This window comes from Pelodiscus sinensis, chromosome 18, assembly GCF_052426305.1.
Source record: "Pelodiscus sinensis isolate ZL-2025 chromosome 18, ASM5242630v1, whole genome shotgun sequence".
In the NCBI taxonomy this organism is placed as follows: Eukaryota; Metazoa; Chordata; order Testudines; family Trionychidae; genus Pelodiscus; species Pelodiscus sinensis.
The window spans coordinates 32484735-32500694 of record NC_143069.1 but is presented as its reverse complement, the minus strand read 5'-3'; the positions used below and the strand labels follow the sequence as shown (position 1 = coordinate 32500694).

The 15960-nt window shown below is 63.5% G+C and overlaps 1 protein-coding gene across 1 annotated transcript; it reads left to right on the top strand.

Annotated features, from left to right (window-relative positions):
- Positions 1-152: 152 nt before the first annotated feature.
- GYS1 (glycogen synthase 1) lies at positions 153-15467 on the top strand. The gene is made up of 17 exons (XM_075917536.2): positions 153-301; positions 1754-1922; positions 3281-3462; positions 4333-4524; positions 4973-5158; positions 5894-6038; positions 6223-6340; positions 6721-6841; positions 8898-9004; positions 9807-9866; positions 10110-10188; positions 10343-10456; positions 10531-10657; positions 11052-11147; positions 12146-12309; positions 12733-12813; positions 13033-15467. The coding sequence occupies exons 2-17, from the start codon at positions 1805-1807 to the stop codon at positions 13345-13347; spliced, it is 2205 nt and encodes a 734-aa protein (XP_075773651.1). The 5' UTR covers positions 153-301; positions 1754-1804; the 3' UTR covers positions 13348-15467.
- The last annotated feature ends 493 nt before the right edge of the window (positions 15468-15960 follow it).

Genomic DNA, 15960 nt, shown 5'->3' with positions numbered 1-15960 from the left:
CCACTTCCTCCCGCCCCGCGCCCCTCCCTAGGAATTGGTGACACTTCCCCTTTAAGACCTTGAAGCACGTACCGTCCCCTCCCCCACGTGTCCCTCCCCCGCCGGGCACCGGCCACGTTAGCCAATCAGAGCCCTCGGGCGCCTGCGGGCTCCACTCAGAATCAGGCGGCGCGCATGGGGCGGGGCGGCGCGCAGGCCACGCCCCTGGTGGGCGGGGCTCCGGTGCAGCAGAGCCCGGCGGGGGAGGGGCGGGGTCAGTCTGAGAGCAGCGCTGCGAAGTGGCTGGAGGCGCTGGGGGGAGGTGAGTTGGGGGGGGGGACTCCGTGAGCCCCGCATGTTCCCCCCGCCCCTTCTCCACCCAGCCCCCCCCCCCTGCATCCAGCCCCCATCTCTCTCCAGCCCCCCTGCATCCAGCCCCCATCTCCCTCCAGCCCCCCATCTCCCTCCAGCCCCCCTGCATCCAGCCCCCATCTCCCTCCAGCCCCCCTGCATCCAGCCCCCCATCCCCAGCCCCCCTCCCTCCAGCCCCCCCTGCATCCAGCCCCCATCTCCCTCCAGCCCCCCCTGCATCCAGCCCCCATCTCTCTCCAGCCCCCCTGCATCCAGCCCCCATCTCCCTCCAGCCCCCCCTGCATCCAGCCCCCATCTCCCTCCAGCCCCCCTGCATCCAGCCCCCCATCTCCCTCCAGCCCCCCTGCATCCAGCCCCCATCTCTCCCTCCAGCCCCCCTGCCCCCCTGCATCCAGCCCCCATCTCCCTCCAGCCCCCATCTCATCCAGCCCCCCATCTCCCTCCAGCCCCCCCTGCATCCAGCCCCCCATCTCCCTCCAGCCCCCCCTGCATCCAGCCCCCATCTCATCCAGCCCCCCATCTCATCCAGCCCCCCATCTCCCTCCAGCCCCCCCTGCATCCAGCCCCCTGCATCCAGCCCCCATCTCATCCAGCCCCCCTGCATCCAGCCCCCATCTCCCTCCAGCCCCCCCTGCATCCAGCCTCCCATCTCCCTCCAGCCCCCCCTGCATCCAGCCCCCATCTCCCCCCAGCCCCTCATCTCCCTCGACCCTCCTCCCCTGCATCCAGCCCCCCATCTCCCTCCAGCCCCCCTCCCCTGCATCTAATTCCCCTAGGCCCTCCCCTGCATCCAATCCCTCATCTCCCTCCAGACTCCCCCTCCCCCTCCCCTGCATCCGGCCCCCATATCCCCCCAGCCCTCCCTCCCCTGCATCCAACCGCCCCATCTCTCCCCGGTTCCCTCCCCTGCATCCAGCCCCCCATGTCCCCCCACCCCCCTTACCTGCATCCAGCCCCTCATGTGCTCTTGAGTCCCCTCACTTGAATCCAGCCCCCCATGCACTCCCCAGCCCCCTTACCTGCACCGTGCCCCCATGTCCCTGCCAGCCCCTCCCCCCACCCCATGTCCTGCCCCATATCTTCCCCAGGCCCGGATGTTCCTCCCAGCCCCCTACATTGCATGTCTCCCAGTCCCTTCTTCTGCATCCAACTCCCCATGTCCCTCCCAGCCCCCTTCTCCCTCCAATCCTCCATGGGCCGTCCAGCCCCCTTCCCCTTTTACCTCCCCTATTCCAGCCCCCTTATGGGCTCCTTACTGCCGTCTCCCAGCCCCCAACCAGCCACGGCTCTGCCCCCTCTTTCCTGTGGGTCTGGTAGGTGGGGGTGTCCCAGGCCTGGACCCCCCTCCTGTGAGCCTGTGCTGCAGAGTAGCAAGGCTGTGACCCCCTGTCTGTCCCCCCAGCCCAGCACCCGGACCTGGCTCCTGCAGCGCTGCCCCCCAGCCTCAGCCGCCATGCCCCTGGCTCGCAGCCTCTCCGTCACCTCCCTGACGGGGCTGGAGGACTGGGAGGATGAGATTGACCTGGAGAACGCCATCCTCTTCGAGGTGGCCTGGGAGGTGGCCAACAAGGGTGAGCTAGATGCCTGAATTCTCTCCGGGGTCAACATCAGCCCTGGCTCTGGCGGGCGGGGCTGGGAGCCAGGACTCCTGGGTTCTGCCCTGGCTCTGGGAAGGGAGTAAGGGCTAGTGGTTAGAGGCGGGAGGGGCTGGGAGCCAGGACTCCTGGGTTCTGCCCTGGCTCTGGGAAGGGAGTAAGGGCTAGTGGTTAGAGGCGGGAGGGGCTGGGAGCCAGGACTCCTGGGTTCTGCCCTGGCTCTGGGAAGGGAGTAAGGGCTAGTGGTTAGAGGCGGGAGGGGCTGGGAGCCAGGACTCCTGGGTTCTGCCCTGGCTCTGGGAAGGGAGTAAGGGCTAGTGGTTAGAGGCGGGCGGGGCTGGGAGCCAGGACTCCTGGGTTCTGCCCTGGCTCCGGTATGGGGGGTGGGGCCCAGCGGCAGTCAGGCTGGGAGCCTGGGAGGTCGGGTTGTGAGCTGCTGGGGGCAGAGCGTAGTGACCTATGGGGTACGTGCCCTCTGGGGTGGGGGCAGGAGCATTAAGCCTGGGGGACGAGCAGGGGGCAGGGCAACGGGGGTCTGACTCAGTGCCCCTGCTGTGGGCACGGGGCAGAGATGGGCCCGTCCCAGCTCGGCCCCCCTGCCGGCACTGGGGCCTTAGGGCCATCACTGCTAGTTGGGGGATGCCGGGCTGAAGGGATGGGGTAGGGATCAGTGGGAGGTGCTATGTCCTGACAGACTGCCCCCTTCCTAGCCCCCCCCGCTTCCCTACCTTCAGTGGGGCACGAGGGGTGCTGGTCTTGGGGGGCGGGCCAGGGGATCAACAGGAGGCAGTATATTGCTGGCCCCAGTGCAGCGCCAGGCGGCGGTACCTGTGGGGCGTCCTGTCCTAAACTCTTTTGGGCCTGCTCTACGGGGCCTCCCGGGCGAGGGGTCCCCGTATCCTCAGCCCCCACCCTACACAGAGGCCCAAGTCCTGACGTTGGGGGGCTGAGTGGAGCTGGTCTGAGCTGGGGGGGCATTGTGCAGTGGGGGGTAGGGGCAGGCTAGGAGTGAGGGGGAGCCAGGCCAGGGGTACAGACCGGGAAGGTTTGACAGTGGCGGGGGGGAGAGGGGTTGCTGGTTTTGGGACCTGGGGAGGCTGAAAGCCCTGCTGGGGTGTGGGGCAAGGGAGTCAGGGAGGGGCCCTGCAGCTGGGGGCCCCACGATGCACTGGGGCTGTGGTCTGCCTAGGCCGGTGCCTCGAGGGGGCGGGGTCTGTATCGAGGGGGTCCCCGCCCCCTGGGCAGTGGGGTGGAGGTCCGGGGGGGGGGGCCAGGCAAAGAGGCGAGGGTCCATGGGGGTGCCAGAGGCTGTGTCTAACCCCTCCCCCCCGCAGTGGGGGGTATCTACACGGTGCTGCAGACCAAGGCCAAGATCACGGCGGACGAGTGGGGGGAGAATTACTTCCTGATGGGGCCCTACCTGGAGCAGAACGTGCGCACCCAGGTGGAGCTCATCGAGCCCCCCCACCCCGCCGTGCGGCGCACCATCGACTCCATGAACGCCAAGGGCTGCAAGGTGCGAGCTGCAGAGGGGGAGGGGGCACGGAGGGGGTCCCAGGATGCCAGCCCCTGCGAGGGGAGGGACGGGGCCCACGAGTGCGGGGCGCCAGCCCGTCCGTGCAAGGGGAGGCCTTGCACGCTCAGCGCACCAACCGGGGGAGGGGCCTCCTTGCCCTGAGGGGGAGGGGCCTGAAGTGACCCTGTTGCTCCTCCTGATCCAAGGGGAGCCCCCACCCTCCTCTGCATCCGGGTCCCCCTCTTCTTGATCTGAATGATTCTTCCACCTGCCCTCCTGAGCCGGGGAGTGAACCCCGGTGCCCTGGCTCCCAGCCTCTTGCTCTAACCACTAGGCCCCGCTCCCGGAGCCCTGATCCCGCTGTGCACCCAGAAATCCTGTCCCCTATTAGAACAGTCCCCGGTGTTTTGGGGGCAGCTTGTTTCTCCCCCCCCCCCCCCCCCCAGCAGGCACCATGGGGATGCCAAGCCCCCTCCCCTTGGCCCGGTGCCCCGAGGGGGCTATCTTTAGCAGCCAGGCTCACGTTGCTCCCCAGCAAAGGTCACCCCCCCCCCACGTGTTGTTTTTCTCTGGTGCTCAAAATATCTGCCCTGAAGTTCCCTCTAACCTGGCGGGGGGGGGGGGGGCACTGGGGCTGGAGCGGATGGGGGGAGGGCTACGTGAGGGGGCAGGAATGGGCTAACAGCATCCAGGCCCCAACGCTGTTCTTGGGGGGACTTCCCCAAGGGGACAGATGGGGTCCCAGCTGGGAGTGTGCGGGGCAGGGGCTTGGTGCATGTCCGGGGGCCCCTGGGGAAGCGGGTTTGGGGTCTTGGGGTCGGGGTCCCGGGGGGGGGGGCCGGGAGCTCCGTCTCACCCCGGCCCCCCCAGGTGTACTTCGGGCGCTGGCTCATCGAGGGGGGCCCCTACGTGGTGCTGCTGGACGTGGGGGCCACGGCGTGGAGCCTGGACCGCTGGAAGACGGAGCTGTGGGACAGCTGCACCATCGGGGTGCCCTGGTACGACCGGGAGGCCAACGACGCTGTGCTCTTCGGCTTCCTCACCGCCTGGTTCCTGGGCGAGGTGCGTGGGGGGGGGGGTTACCCTGAGTCCCCGACTGACCCAGTGCCCCTGAGCCCGGCCCAGCCCTGCCCTCGATGCTTGATGACCAGTCACAGAACCCAGGCGTCCTGGCTCCCAGCCCCCCGCTGTAGCCACTAGTCATCACTGCTCCCCCAGAGCTGGGGAGAAAGCCCAGGCATCCTAGCTCCAAGCCCCGCCCCCCCTGCGTAACCACTAGCTCCCACTGCCCTCCCAGAGCCAGGGAGAAAACCCAGGCGTTGTGGCTCCCAGACGCTCCCCCCCCCCCCCCGCTCTAACCACTAGCCTCTACTGCCCTCCCAGAGCCAGGGAGAGTATCCAGGCGTCCTGGCTGCCCGCTCTAACCACTAGCCCCTACTCCCGTCCCAGAGCCAGGGAGAGAACCCCGGCGTCCGGACGGGCGCTCACTCGCTCTCTGCCCACCCCCCAGTTCGTGGCGCAGTGCGACGAGAAGCCGTTCGTCATCGGCCATTTCCACGAGTGGCTGTCCGGTGTCGGGCTCGTCCTCTGCCGCACCCGCAAGCTGCCCGTGGCCACCATCTTCACCACCCACGCCACCCTGCTGGGGCGCTACCTGTGCGCGGGCAGCGTCGACTTCTACAACAACCTGCACAACGTGAGTGAGGGCACGGCCCCTGCCAGAGCCGGGAGAGCCCTGGAAACTTGGCTCCCCAACCTCCTCCCGGCTCTAACCACTAGACCCCACTCCCTGCACACAGCCCGGGGAGAACCCAGGAGTCCTGGCCCCCCGGCCTCCTCCTGGCTCTAACCACTAGACCCCACTCCCTGCACAGAGCCGGGGGAGAACCCAGGAGTCCTGGCCCCCCGCCCTCCTCCTGGCTCTAACCACTAGACCCCACTCCCTGCACAGAGCCGGGGGAGAACCCAGGACTCCTGGCCCCCTGGCCTCCTCCTGGCTCTAACCACTAGACCCCACTCCCTGCACAGAGCCCGGGGAGAACCCAGGAGTCCTGGCCCCCCGGCCTCCTCCTGGCTCTAACCACTAGACCCCACTCCCTGCACAGAGCCCGGGGAGAACCCAGGAGTCCTGGCCCCCTGGCCTCCTCCTGGTTCTAACCACTAGACCCCACTCCCTGCACAGAGCCCGGGGAGAACCCAGGAGTCCTGGCTCCCCGCCCTCCTCCTGGCTCTAACCACTAGACCCCACTCCCTGCACAGAGCCAGGGGAGAACCCAGGAGTCCTGGCTCCCCGCCCTCCTCCTGGCTCTAACCACTAGACTCCACTCCCTGCGTAGAGCTGGGAGAGAACCCCGAAGTCCTACCTGCCTCCCCCCCTCCGCTCCAACCGCTAGGCGTTACCGCTCGCCTGTCTCTTGCCCTCCTGCCCCAGTTTAACGTGGACAAGGAGGCGGGGGACCGGCAGATTTACCACCGCTATTGCATGGAGCGTGCCGCCGTGCACTGCACCCACGTCTTCACCACTGTGTCCCAGATCACAGCCGTGGAAGCTGAGCACCTGCTCAAGAGAAAGCCTGGTGAGGAGGTGGGGGGGGCGGGTGCAGGGGGACCCCTCGCCTGGCACCGAGATGCAGCCCCTCTGGGGTGGAGCACAGGCGCAGCGGCATAGAACGGTGGGGACGAGAGGTCCCAGGCTCAGCTGTTTCCCACTAACGGCTGCTCCTCCCTGGTCCCCCCCCTTTCCCTCCCCCCCTCCCCCAGACCTAGTAACCCCCAATGGCCTGAATGTCAAGAAATTCTCGGCCATGCACGAGTTCCAGAACCTCCACGCGCAGAGCAAGGCCCGGATCCAGGAGTTCGTCCGGGGACACTTCTATGGGTGAGTCCCCGACGGCCCAGGGGAGAGAACCCAGGAGTCCCGGTGCCTAGCCCCTGCCCCCAGCCCTGGGCCCGGCTCCTTTCTGCTGGGTTGCCCGTCAGCGCCCCCTGCTGGCCGGCTGTGATATTGCAGACGCTGGCTCTTCCCTGCTCCTTGGGGGGCTGCGCTCAGACGTCCCCCTTCACCCCAGCGCTAGGCCATTGGACTCCTCCTGGCTGGGGGTGCAGCTGGGTCTGGGGTGGGGTGCGGGGATCTGGGGACCCCTCGCCTGGCAATGGGCGCATGGGGGCTCCCTCCGGGCAGGCTGCAGGGGCTGGGAACTCGGGGGGACCCCGATTGCAGGCTGGGAGGCTGGGCATTCAGCGCTTTCTCTCCCCCAGGAATCTGGACTTCAACCTGGACAAGACCCTGTTCTTCTTCATCGCCGGTCGTTACGAGTTCTCCAACAAGGGAGCCGACATCTTCCTGGAGGCGCTGGCCCGGCTCAATTACCTGCTCCGGGTACTGGGGGCTCCCTGCCCGGTGGGGGTGGGGAGGCGTCTGTGCTGCAGGTGCCTTGTCCCCCGTCCCCCCGCGCCCTGGGGAGGGGCCCGGCGGGCTGGCACGCCCTTCCTGGGGAGGTGCCCTGGGCCTGGTTTTGTGCCCGTAGCCTGCGGCCGGCGCCAGGCTGGGAGTGCGTGGGGGGCTGGCCGGGTGGGGGCGCGGTGGGAGCCCCCTCGGGGCAGAGTGGTGGGTCGCTGGTACAGGAAGGGGACGGGGGGGCGTGAGCGGGGCACAGGCCTCGGACTCCTCGGCTTGGTGTCCCATTCACAAGGGGTCCGACGCACCCCTGGCAGCAGAGGGCGGGGGCCTCTGAGGGTCCGTGTGGGAGATTCCTAGCTGTGCTGAGAGCAGTGGGGGCGGGGGGCTCTGGGGTGGGACTTGAGCTGTTCCAAAATCCCCCCCCCATCTCTGCTGTGGGCTGAGGAATGGCCCAAAAGGCCCTTCTACCCAGGGACTGCAAGACAGCTACCATAACGCCAATATTTAAAAAGGGCTCTAGAGGCGATCCCGGCAGTTACAAACCCGTAAGTCTAACGTGGGGACCAGGCAAATGAGTTGAAACAATAGCAAAGAATAAAATTGTCAGACACATGGAAGAACAGAATTTGTTGGGCAAAAGTCAACATGGTTTCTGTAAAGGGAAATCCTGTCTTACTAATCTATTAGAGCTCTTTGGAAGGGTCGACAAGCGTGGACAAGGCGGATCCAGTAGATATAGTGTGCTTCGATTTCCAGAAAGTCTTTGATAAAGTCCCTCATCAAAGGCTCTTGTGTAAATTAGGTTTTCATGGGATAAGAGGGAAGGTCCTTTCATGGATTGAGAACTGGTTAAAAGACAGGAAACAAAGAGCAGGAATCAATGGTAAATTTTCAGAACGGAGAGGGGTAACTAGTGGTGTCCCCCAAGGGTCAGTCCTAGGACCAATCCTACTCAACTTATTCATAAACGATCTAGAGAAAGGGGTGAGCAGTGAGGTGACAAAGTTTGCGGATGATACTAAACTGTTCAAGATAATCAAGACCAAAGCAGACTGGGAAGAACTTCAAAGAGATCTCACCAAACTGAGTGGTTGGGCAACAAAATGGCAAATGAAATGTAATGTGGATAAGTGTAAAGTAATGCACATCGGGGAAAAATAACCCCAACTACACATACAATCCGATGGGGGCTAATTTAGCTACAACTAATCAGGAAAGAGATCTTGGCGTTATCGTGGATAGTTCTCTGAAAACGTCCACGCAGTGTGCAGCGGCAGTCCAAAAGCAAATAGGATGCTAGGAATTATTAAAAAAGGGATAGAAAATAAGATGAAGAATATCTTCCTACCCCTATATAAAACTGTAGTATGTCCGCATCTTGAATACTGTGTACAGATGTGGTGGTCTCACCTCAAAAAAGATATTTTGGCCTTAGAAAAGGTTCAGAAAAGAGCAACTACAATGATCAGGGGTTTGGAACGGGTCCCATATGAAGAGAGGCTAAAGCAACTGGGACTTTTCAGTTTAGAAAAGAGGAGACTGAGGGGGGATAGGATAGAGGTCTATCAAATCATGAGTGGTGTGGAGAGGGTGAATAGAGAAAAGTTATTTACTTGTTCCCATAATATAAGACCTAGAGGACACCAAATGAAATGAATGAGCAGCAGGTTTAAAACTAATAAAAGAAAGTTCTTCTTCACACAGCACATGGTCAACCTGTGGAACTCCTCGCCAGAGGAGGCTGTGAAGGCTAGGACTAGAACAGAGTTAAAAAAAGAGCTAGATCAATTCATGGAGGTTAGGTCCATAAAAGCCAGGGGATAGAGAGGGTGCCCCTGGCCTCTGTTTGTCAGAGGCTGGAGAGGGATGGCAGGAGACAAGTCGCTTGATCGTTGTCTTCGGTCCACCCTCTCTGGGGCACCTGGTGCTGGTCACTGTCGGCAGACAGGATACTGGGCTAGATGGACCTTTGGTCTGACCTAGTGTGGCCATTTTTCTGTTCCCCCATTCACACCCGTCCTCCGGCACCCCGCAGGTGAATGGCAGCCAAGTGACCATCGTGGCCTTCTTTATCATGCCGGCTCGGACCAACAACTTCAACGTGGAGACCCTCAAGGGGCAGGCCGTGCGCAAGCAGCTCTGGTGAGCCCGCCCCACCCCCGCTCTGACCACTAGGTGCCACTCTCCTCCCAGAGCCCAGGCATTCTGGCTCCCAGCCCCCTGCTCTAACCACTAGACCCCCCCGCCCCGTGGGTTCCAGGGGCCGGCCGAGAGAGTCATGTCAGGACAAATTGCTTAGAACCAGGGCTACTTATAGCCCCGGCCTGGGGCGGGGCCTTGCTCTAAGGCTCCAGGCCAGCCACAAAGAGGTGCTGTTTGCCACCCTGGCCAGCACAAAGACAAACACAACCTCCCTAGGCCCTCGGCTTCTCCTGGGCCGCCCCCCAGCTCCCTCCTGCCACGGGCAAGGGGCTCCGGAAACCCATCTCGCCCACCCCGAGCAGGTCCTGCCCGCCCCAAAGTCCCAGCTCCGTTGGCGCTTCAGCTCTGCGGCCCCTTGGAGCAGGCGTCTCGGATTATTTGCCGTGGGGAGCAGGGCGCTTAGAGAAACGGCATCGCAGGCCCCAAGTGCCGGCTTCTCAATCTCCGAAGCCCGTCCCTGGGCAGGCTGGGTCCCCCGGCGCGCCGGGCTCAGCTGCCCCGAAGGCAAACGCAGGAGCCTCTGGGGCCCTTTTCGTCCCCTTGCTCCGGGGAGAGGACGTTCTGCCCGTGTGTGTTAAACATCCAATAAGGGCACCACCCCCCTTCCCTCCAGAGCTGGGGACAGAACCCAGGCGTCCCGGATCCCAGCCCCTCTGCTCCAACCACTAGGCTCCCCTTCCCCCCCCCGAGACAGAGCCCAGGCGTCCGGGCTCCCAGCATCTCTCTCTCTCTCTCTCGGCAGGGACACAGCCAACGCTGTGAAGGAGAAGTTTGGGAAGAAGCTCTATGAGTCGCTGCTGATGTGAGTGGTGCCCCCCCCCCCGCCGTCAGCAGCCTGGGGGATGGGGCTGCCAGTCTTTTGGCTTCCCTGTGGTGGGTGGCCCTGGGGGGGAGCTGGGGGCAGAGGGATGCATGGAGACGCCCGAGGGAGGAGGGGGCTCTGGCCTTTGGGTGGGGGCTGCAAGGACTGGGAGTTAGGGGGCGCCAGTGCTGGGCTCTGCCCCCCCCCCCATTAATACTCCTCCCCCCCCCCCCCCCCCGCCAGCGGGAACCTGCCAGACATGAACAAGATGCTGGACAAGGAGGATTTTACCATGATGAAGAGAGCGATCTTTGCCACCCAGGTACTGGACGCCTGGGTCCTCCTGGCTCGGCTGGGGTGGGGTCTAATGGATGGAGGGGCCAGGAGCCAGGGGAGAGCGGTCTAGTGGTTAGAGCAGGGCGGTGGGGGCTGCGAGCCCGGCCCCCTGGCCTGACGGGCATCTGTCTGTGTCCCAGCGTCAGTCCTTCCCCCCGATCTGTACCCACAACATGCTGGACGACTCCACGGACGCCATCCTCAACACCATCCGGCGCATCGGCCTCTTCAACAGCAGCGCCGACCGCGTCAAGGTGAGCCGGGGGGGATTCGCCCGGGGGGGGGGGCTGCCCTGGCCAGAGGTAACCCTCCCCCCTCTGTGCCCCAGGTCATCTTCCACCCCGAGTTCCTGTCCTCCACCAGCCCCCTGCTGCCCCTGGACTACGAGGAGTTCGTCCGAGGCTGCCACCTGGGAGTTTTCCCCTCCTACTACGAGCCGTGGGGCTACACGCCAGGCAAGGGGCCGGGCGCCCGGGCCCACGCTGGGGGCGGGGGGAGCGGGCAGACAGGACCCGCTGCTGGCAAGGGAGAGGGCTGGTGGGTTACAGGACGGAGGGGGAAGGGCAACAGTCAAAATGTCTGGGTTGGGTTTTCATCTGCACTGATTTGCCCCTGCCTCAAAGAGGCTGCATCCCGGGACTAGGCGGGGGAGGGGGGCGGGGAGGTCCCCGGATACCCAGCCCCCTGCCAGCGAGGGGGGGCCCCGGATACCCAGCCCCCATGCCCCAGCTGGTGGGTATCCATGAGCCATCGTGCTCTGTTGGTGGGGTTGTGGGTCAGACGGGGCGAGTGGTACCCAGCTGCCCCCCCCCCCCCCGCCTCTCTAACTCTCCCCTCCCTCCCCCCCAGCCGAGTGCACAGTGATGGGCATTCCCAGCATCTCCACCAACCTCTCCGGATTCGGCTGCTTCATGGAGGAGCACATCGCCGACCCGTCCGCCTACGGTGAGCCCCGGGCCCTGCCGCGCCGCACGGGCAGCCACTCCCCTGTCCTCCCCTCCCCCCCGGGCAGCCCACCGTAATCTGCTCCTGCGTGGCCGGGGCAGGCGGGCCTTTGCCTCATCTCCCGGCCCCTGAACTCCCCCCACTCCGTGGCAGGTCCCTGTCAGCTACCTGGCACTAGGAATTCTGCCTGCAAATATGCACCCTGAATTGGATGGGCTCCCTTTTTCCCCAGTCCCATACTGAATGCTTGTGACGTAGTGGGGGGCTGTCTGCTCTGTAACCCGGGGTCCCCCTGCGCTGGGATGGGATTCCCACTGATTCACCCACATGTGTATTAACCCCCCCCCCCCCACACACACACACCCAGGCTCAGTCTCCCAGGGAGAGAGACAAAGGGAGGAAGGCAGAGACCAACACCTGGCTGAGGGGCAGGGCCTTGGGGGGAGGCAGTTGCTGCCTGGGAAGCAGGGAGAGCACAGGCTAAGCTGGAGCCATGAAGGAGAGAGACTGAGGAGGAGGCTGGGGCTGTAGGGGCCCAGTCACCCCCATCTCAAGGGGGCCTGAGGGATCCTAGCCCTAATTCCTGTAAGGAGATTCCGTCTGTGCTGTGCTGTACCCTGAAGGTACAATAAACTCCCTCTGTTCTACTGGCTGGTGGAGTCTGTACGGGGCTGCAGGATCTGGGGAACCCCCAACTCGCCATCGTCGATCTTTTTTGCATTGCTATCGACAGGTCTGCCATTTGCATCTGGTAATGGACCAAGTCCATTGCTAGGGCTGATTTTCTTCCTAAGAATGCTTTAAAAAAACCCACAGCAAACCCTCATTATCCTTCACTCTGCTGGCTCTAGATTTCGCTTCGTGTCCTTTCGCTTCCCTTATCAATTTTCTACAATCCCTCCTTTTTGAGAAGTGTCACCTTTCTGTTGCTCCCACTTGTTTTATAGTCTCTTTGGTTGTAGAGTTACCATTATTTCTCCTCCTCCTCTGCCCCACAGGGATCTACATCTTGGACCGGCGGTTCCGGGCGCTGGACGACTCCTGCACCCAGCTGACGTCCTTCCTGTACAGCTTCTGCCAGCAGAGCCGGCGGCAGCGCATCATCCAGCGCAACCGGACTGAGCGCCTCTCCGACCTGCTGGACTGGAAGTACCTGGGCCGGGTGAGCAGGGGGCGGGGCTAGGGGACGGGGGAGGGGGCACTGTAAAGGGGCATGGAAGTCGAGAACCCTGGGGGAGGATGGAGGCGGGGCCAGGTCAGTAGGGAAGAGAGGGGTACCGCAGCGACAGGGGGATGTGGGCCTGGCTGGGGGTTATGGGGCAGTGGGGGTCCGGACTCGGGGATGGGCCCCCCATGGTGAGGCAGGGCCAGTGACCCCGGGGGGCTGTCAGGGTGAGAGATCCCTGGCCGAGCCATATGGGGGAAGAGCTGGAGTAGGAGGGATCTCTCTGTGGGAACAGAGCCCCCGGGGGAGAATCGGCTGCTGTCGGGGGGGGGGGGGCAGAAGGGAGCCGTGGGGTGGGTGGAATGAGGTGGGGGAGGCCCAGCCCGGCTCCCCATAACCCGCCCTGTTTCCTCGCCACAGTATTACATGTACGCCCGCCACATGGCACTCTCCAAGGCCTTCCCCGACAACTTCACCTACGAGCCCCCGGAGCAGACGGCGGTGAGTGTGGGGCCCCCTTCCCCCCCAAGGCACCCCCGTGTACCCGCTCCCTCGGGGCCCCTGCCCCGCCCCAGAGGGCGTCTCCGTGCCAGGGACGTGCTCAGTCCCTGATTCTCCCATGTCCCCGTTTGCCCTGCCTCCCCCGAGGGGTCCCCAGCCCCAGGCTGTGCCTCGCGTGGCCACGTCTGGGCGCTACCGGGCGTCTGTCTCTCCTTGCAGGCGCAGGGATTCCGCTACCCCCGCCCGGCCTCCGTGCCGCCCTCCCCCTCCATCTCCCGCCACTCCAGCCCCCACCACAGCGAGACGGAGGACGACGACGAGCGGTACGACGAAGAGGAGGAGGCGGAGAAGGACCGGCAGAACATCAAGCCCCCGGCCACCATGGGCTCCATCCCGGAGTGGCGCAAACCCAAGAAAGGCTCCAGCGAGGCCAGCACCTCGTCCAATGCGTCCAATGCCTCCACCCCCACCCTGCCCTCCAGCCCCAGCGACCTCAGCAGCCCCACCAGCTCCATCATCGAGGAGAGGAACTAGTGGGATTCTAGACTGGTCTAGAAAGAGGGGGTAAAACCAAGGGGTTCTAGGTGGGTCTAGCACTGGGGCACCCCTCCCAGGCACAACGGTTACAAACACCCCCTCCACTCCCCTGCTTCCGGCGCTTCCCCTAGAACCCATCTCGCCCTTTGCAGGGTTCTAGATCATTGGTTCTAGGTTATCCAAAACAAGAGGCAACCCTCATGTGAAAAGGACCTAAGTATCCCCCTCCCACCTTCCATCACCCGCTTCTGGCTCTCCCTCGGGAGCCCCCAAATGATGGGGTGTTTGTGTTCTAGATCAGTGGGGGAGCTTTCTAGAGTTTGCTGTCCGAGTACACTCTGGTCTTCTCCTCCAAACTATCTAGAATGCCCTCCGGGTTGCCTGCAGCATTCTGGATCCTTCTAGTCTTTGCAGCTGCCACCCTTTGGGTGGGGCCTCTAGCAGGGTGGGTGCTAGGAGCGTGCTCAGCTGTTGTCTAGAAAGAAGGCCGCTCAGGAACAGGACCTGACTCCCACGTCGTGGGGTTGGTCTGGATCCTGCAAGAAGGCCTCTCCCTCAGGCAGGCAGGGCAGCCTGGGGCTTTCGCGTTGGGAGAGCTGGATTGTTTCAGACTGTGTGTGAAAATGGGGGCCCTGTGGGGCCTACAGGGAACGGTCGAAAGAAGATGCGCAAATTCTGCGGGACTTTGCGGATCTTCTTCCAATCGCACGTTCGAAAGCAGAGCTTTCCAAAGTGAAAGTAATTAAGATGCGGCTTTTTCAGCGACCCCCTCCCCTCGTTGTTGAAAAGCGGCGTCAACCTCCTTTTTTGAGGAAGGGGGAGGTTAGCTGGAAAAAACGTGTCTTAATGACTTTCATTTTGACCGTTCCGCGCAGTCTAGATCAGCCCGTGATGTCTAGAAGGGGGGGGGTCCATCAGCAATGTAGGGTACCCTGGCATGGTTCTTGGGTGACAGATGAGGCTCTGGAGTAGCGTTTGATTGGATTGTCCCAGAGCAATGTGCTGAAATAGGAGGGTTCTGGAGCTGTTTAAGAGGGACAGTCCAGAATTGGGACCTCCAGGGGAGTGCTGTGAAGTCTAGACTGTTCTGGATTCCTCTAAAACTCAGTGCAATACAGGGATGTGTGTTGGAGCCATATGTACAGGTTGACGTTGTGTCCTAGATCAGTCCAGAAGGGTCATGAGATGTCAGGTGGTGGTGTGTGCTCTGGAAAAGGTGTCTCGAATGGCATCTCCGGGAACAGAGAGTGCCAGTGGGTGCTGCGAACGAACGGAGGGGGGCTGGTTCCTGAGCTCCAGAAGGCAGGTCAAGCTAGATCATTCTAGAACGGTGCAGGCTGGCAAGCCCAGGCCTTCTAGATGCATGGTGCAGCACGACTGAGAGCAGCATGGCTGCGAAAGGGGGTTTCTGGATCATATTGGAGCTCGCTCCCGAGCCGGGTGTGTAGGGTGGAACGAGGCCTATGGAGCTGCAGTTCTAGATCATTCTCGGAGGGTCAGTGTGGCTGCTAGTGCCCCCGTCTGCCTGGAACACGGGTCTAGAGCACACGCTCTAGGTTATTTTGAGTCACTTGCCATGTTTGAGCTGACAGCGTTAGCTCATTCTCAAGGCTCAGGGTTGAGTCGGAGTTCTAGATCATCCCCACTGCTCTAGAACCCGGCTGGCTCCGGGATGGAGTCTGGGCAGCAGGAAGGCTTCTGGATGCAGCGTGGGGGTTGCAGTCTGGTTCCCTGCCCTCTAGTGCCAGACCAGCTGACAACCCAGCCCGGCTGCATGAGCTCTTGTCTAGAACCCACCCGGTGCCCCACAGCTGGCCCTGCTGCAGCCTCTTCCCCCCACCCCCCCCAGGCTGCCAATTTCCCTCAACCCCCAACACAAGGAAAATCAGGTTTCCAAGCGATTCGGGCTGCTAGCCTCTGCCCCCTCCCCTGTGCCTGGGAGGGGAGCCCCCCTCAACTGGTGACTGGGGGGGGTGCTGTGGGATGAGCCCCCCACCCCGCGGCTCGTCTTTATATTTATGGCTGTTGCAAATGTCATTGCTTGGGTTCAGTTTTGTCTCACCCTGGCCAGAGGGAGCCGGGCGGCCCAGCCCGAATAAACATTGAGCTAAGCTCCAGCCGGCAGCTATAATCTGGGGGGGGCCCTGCCTGCTCGCGCCGTGTGGTCCCTGCTGGAGGCTGGGGGGGTAGGGCACAGGGGAGTCCCCTTGCCTGGTGCTGGGACATGGCCCCTCAGCATGGGAGGCTGGGGATCCTCCAGCTGGAGAGACAGCCCTGGGGAAGGAGGGGACCCCTCAGGGTGGGGTGTTGGGCAGACAGGGGCCCCCCCTCCTTGCAATTGTGCACTGGCGGGGGGGGCAGGGATGTGGTGACTCCTCACTGGGACCCAGCCCACATGCGCTGGGGGGGGGGGGGGGATGAGCGGTGGGATTCAAACCTGCCACACACACACCCCCTCAGCCCCGTGCTGAGGTTGGGGCCAGGCAAGGTGGGAGATGCCTCTGCCAAGCTCCCGGGGGGGGGGGTGTAAGTGGCCCCCAGGTCCCCTCCCAGCACTGGCCCCACCTGGAAGCCCCTCAACCAACCCCTGGCTTGCCCTGTGAGGGGGGA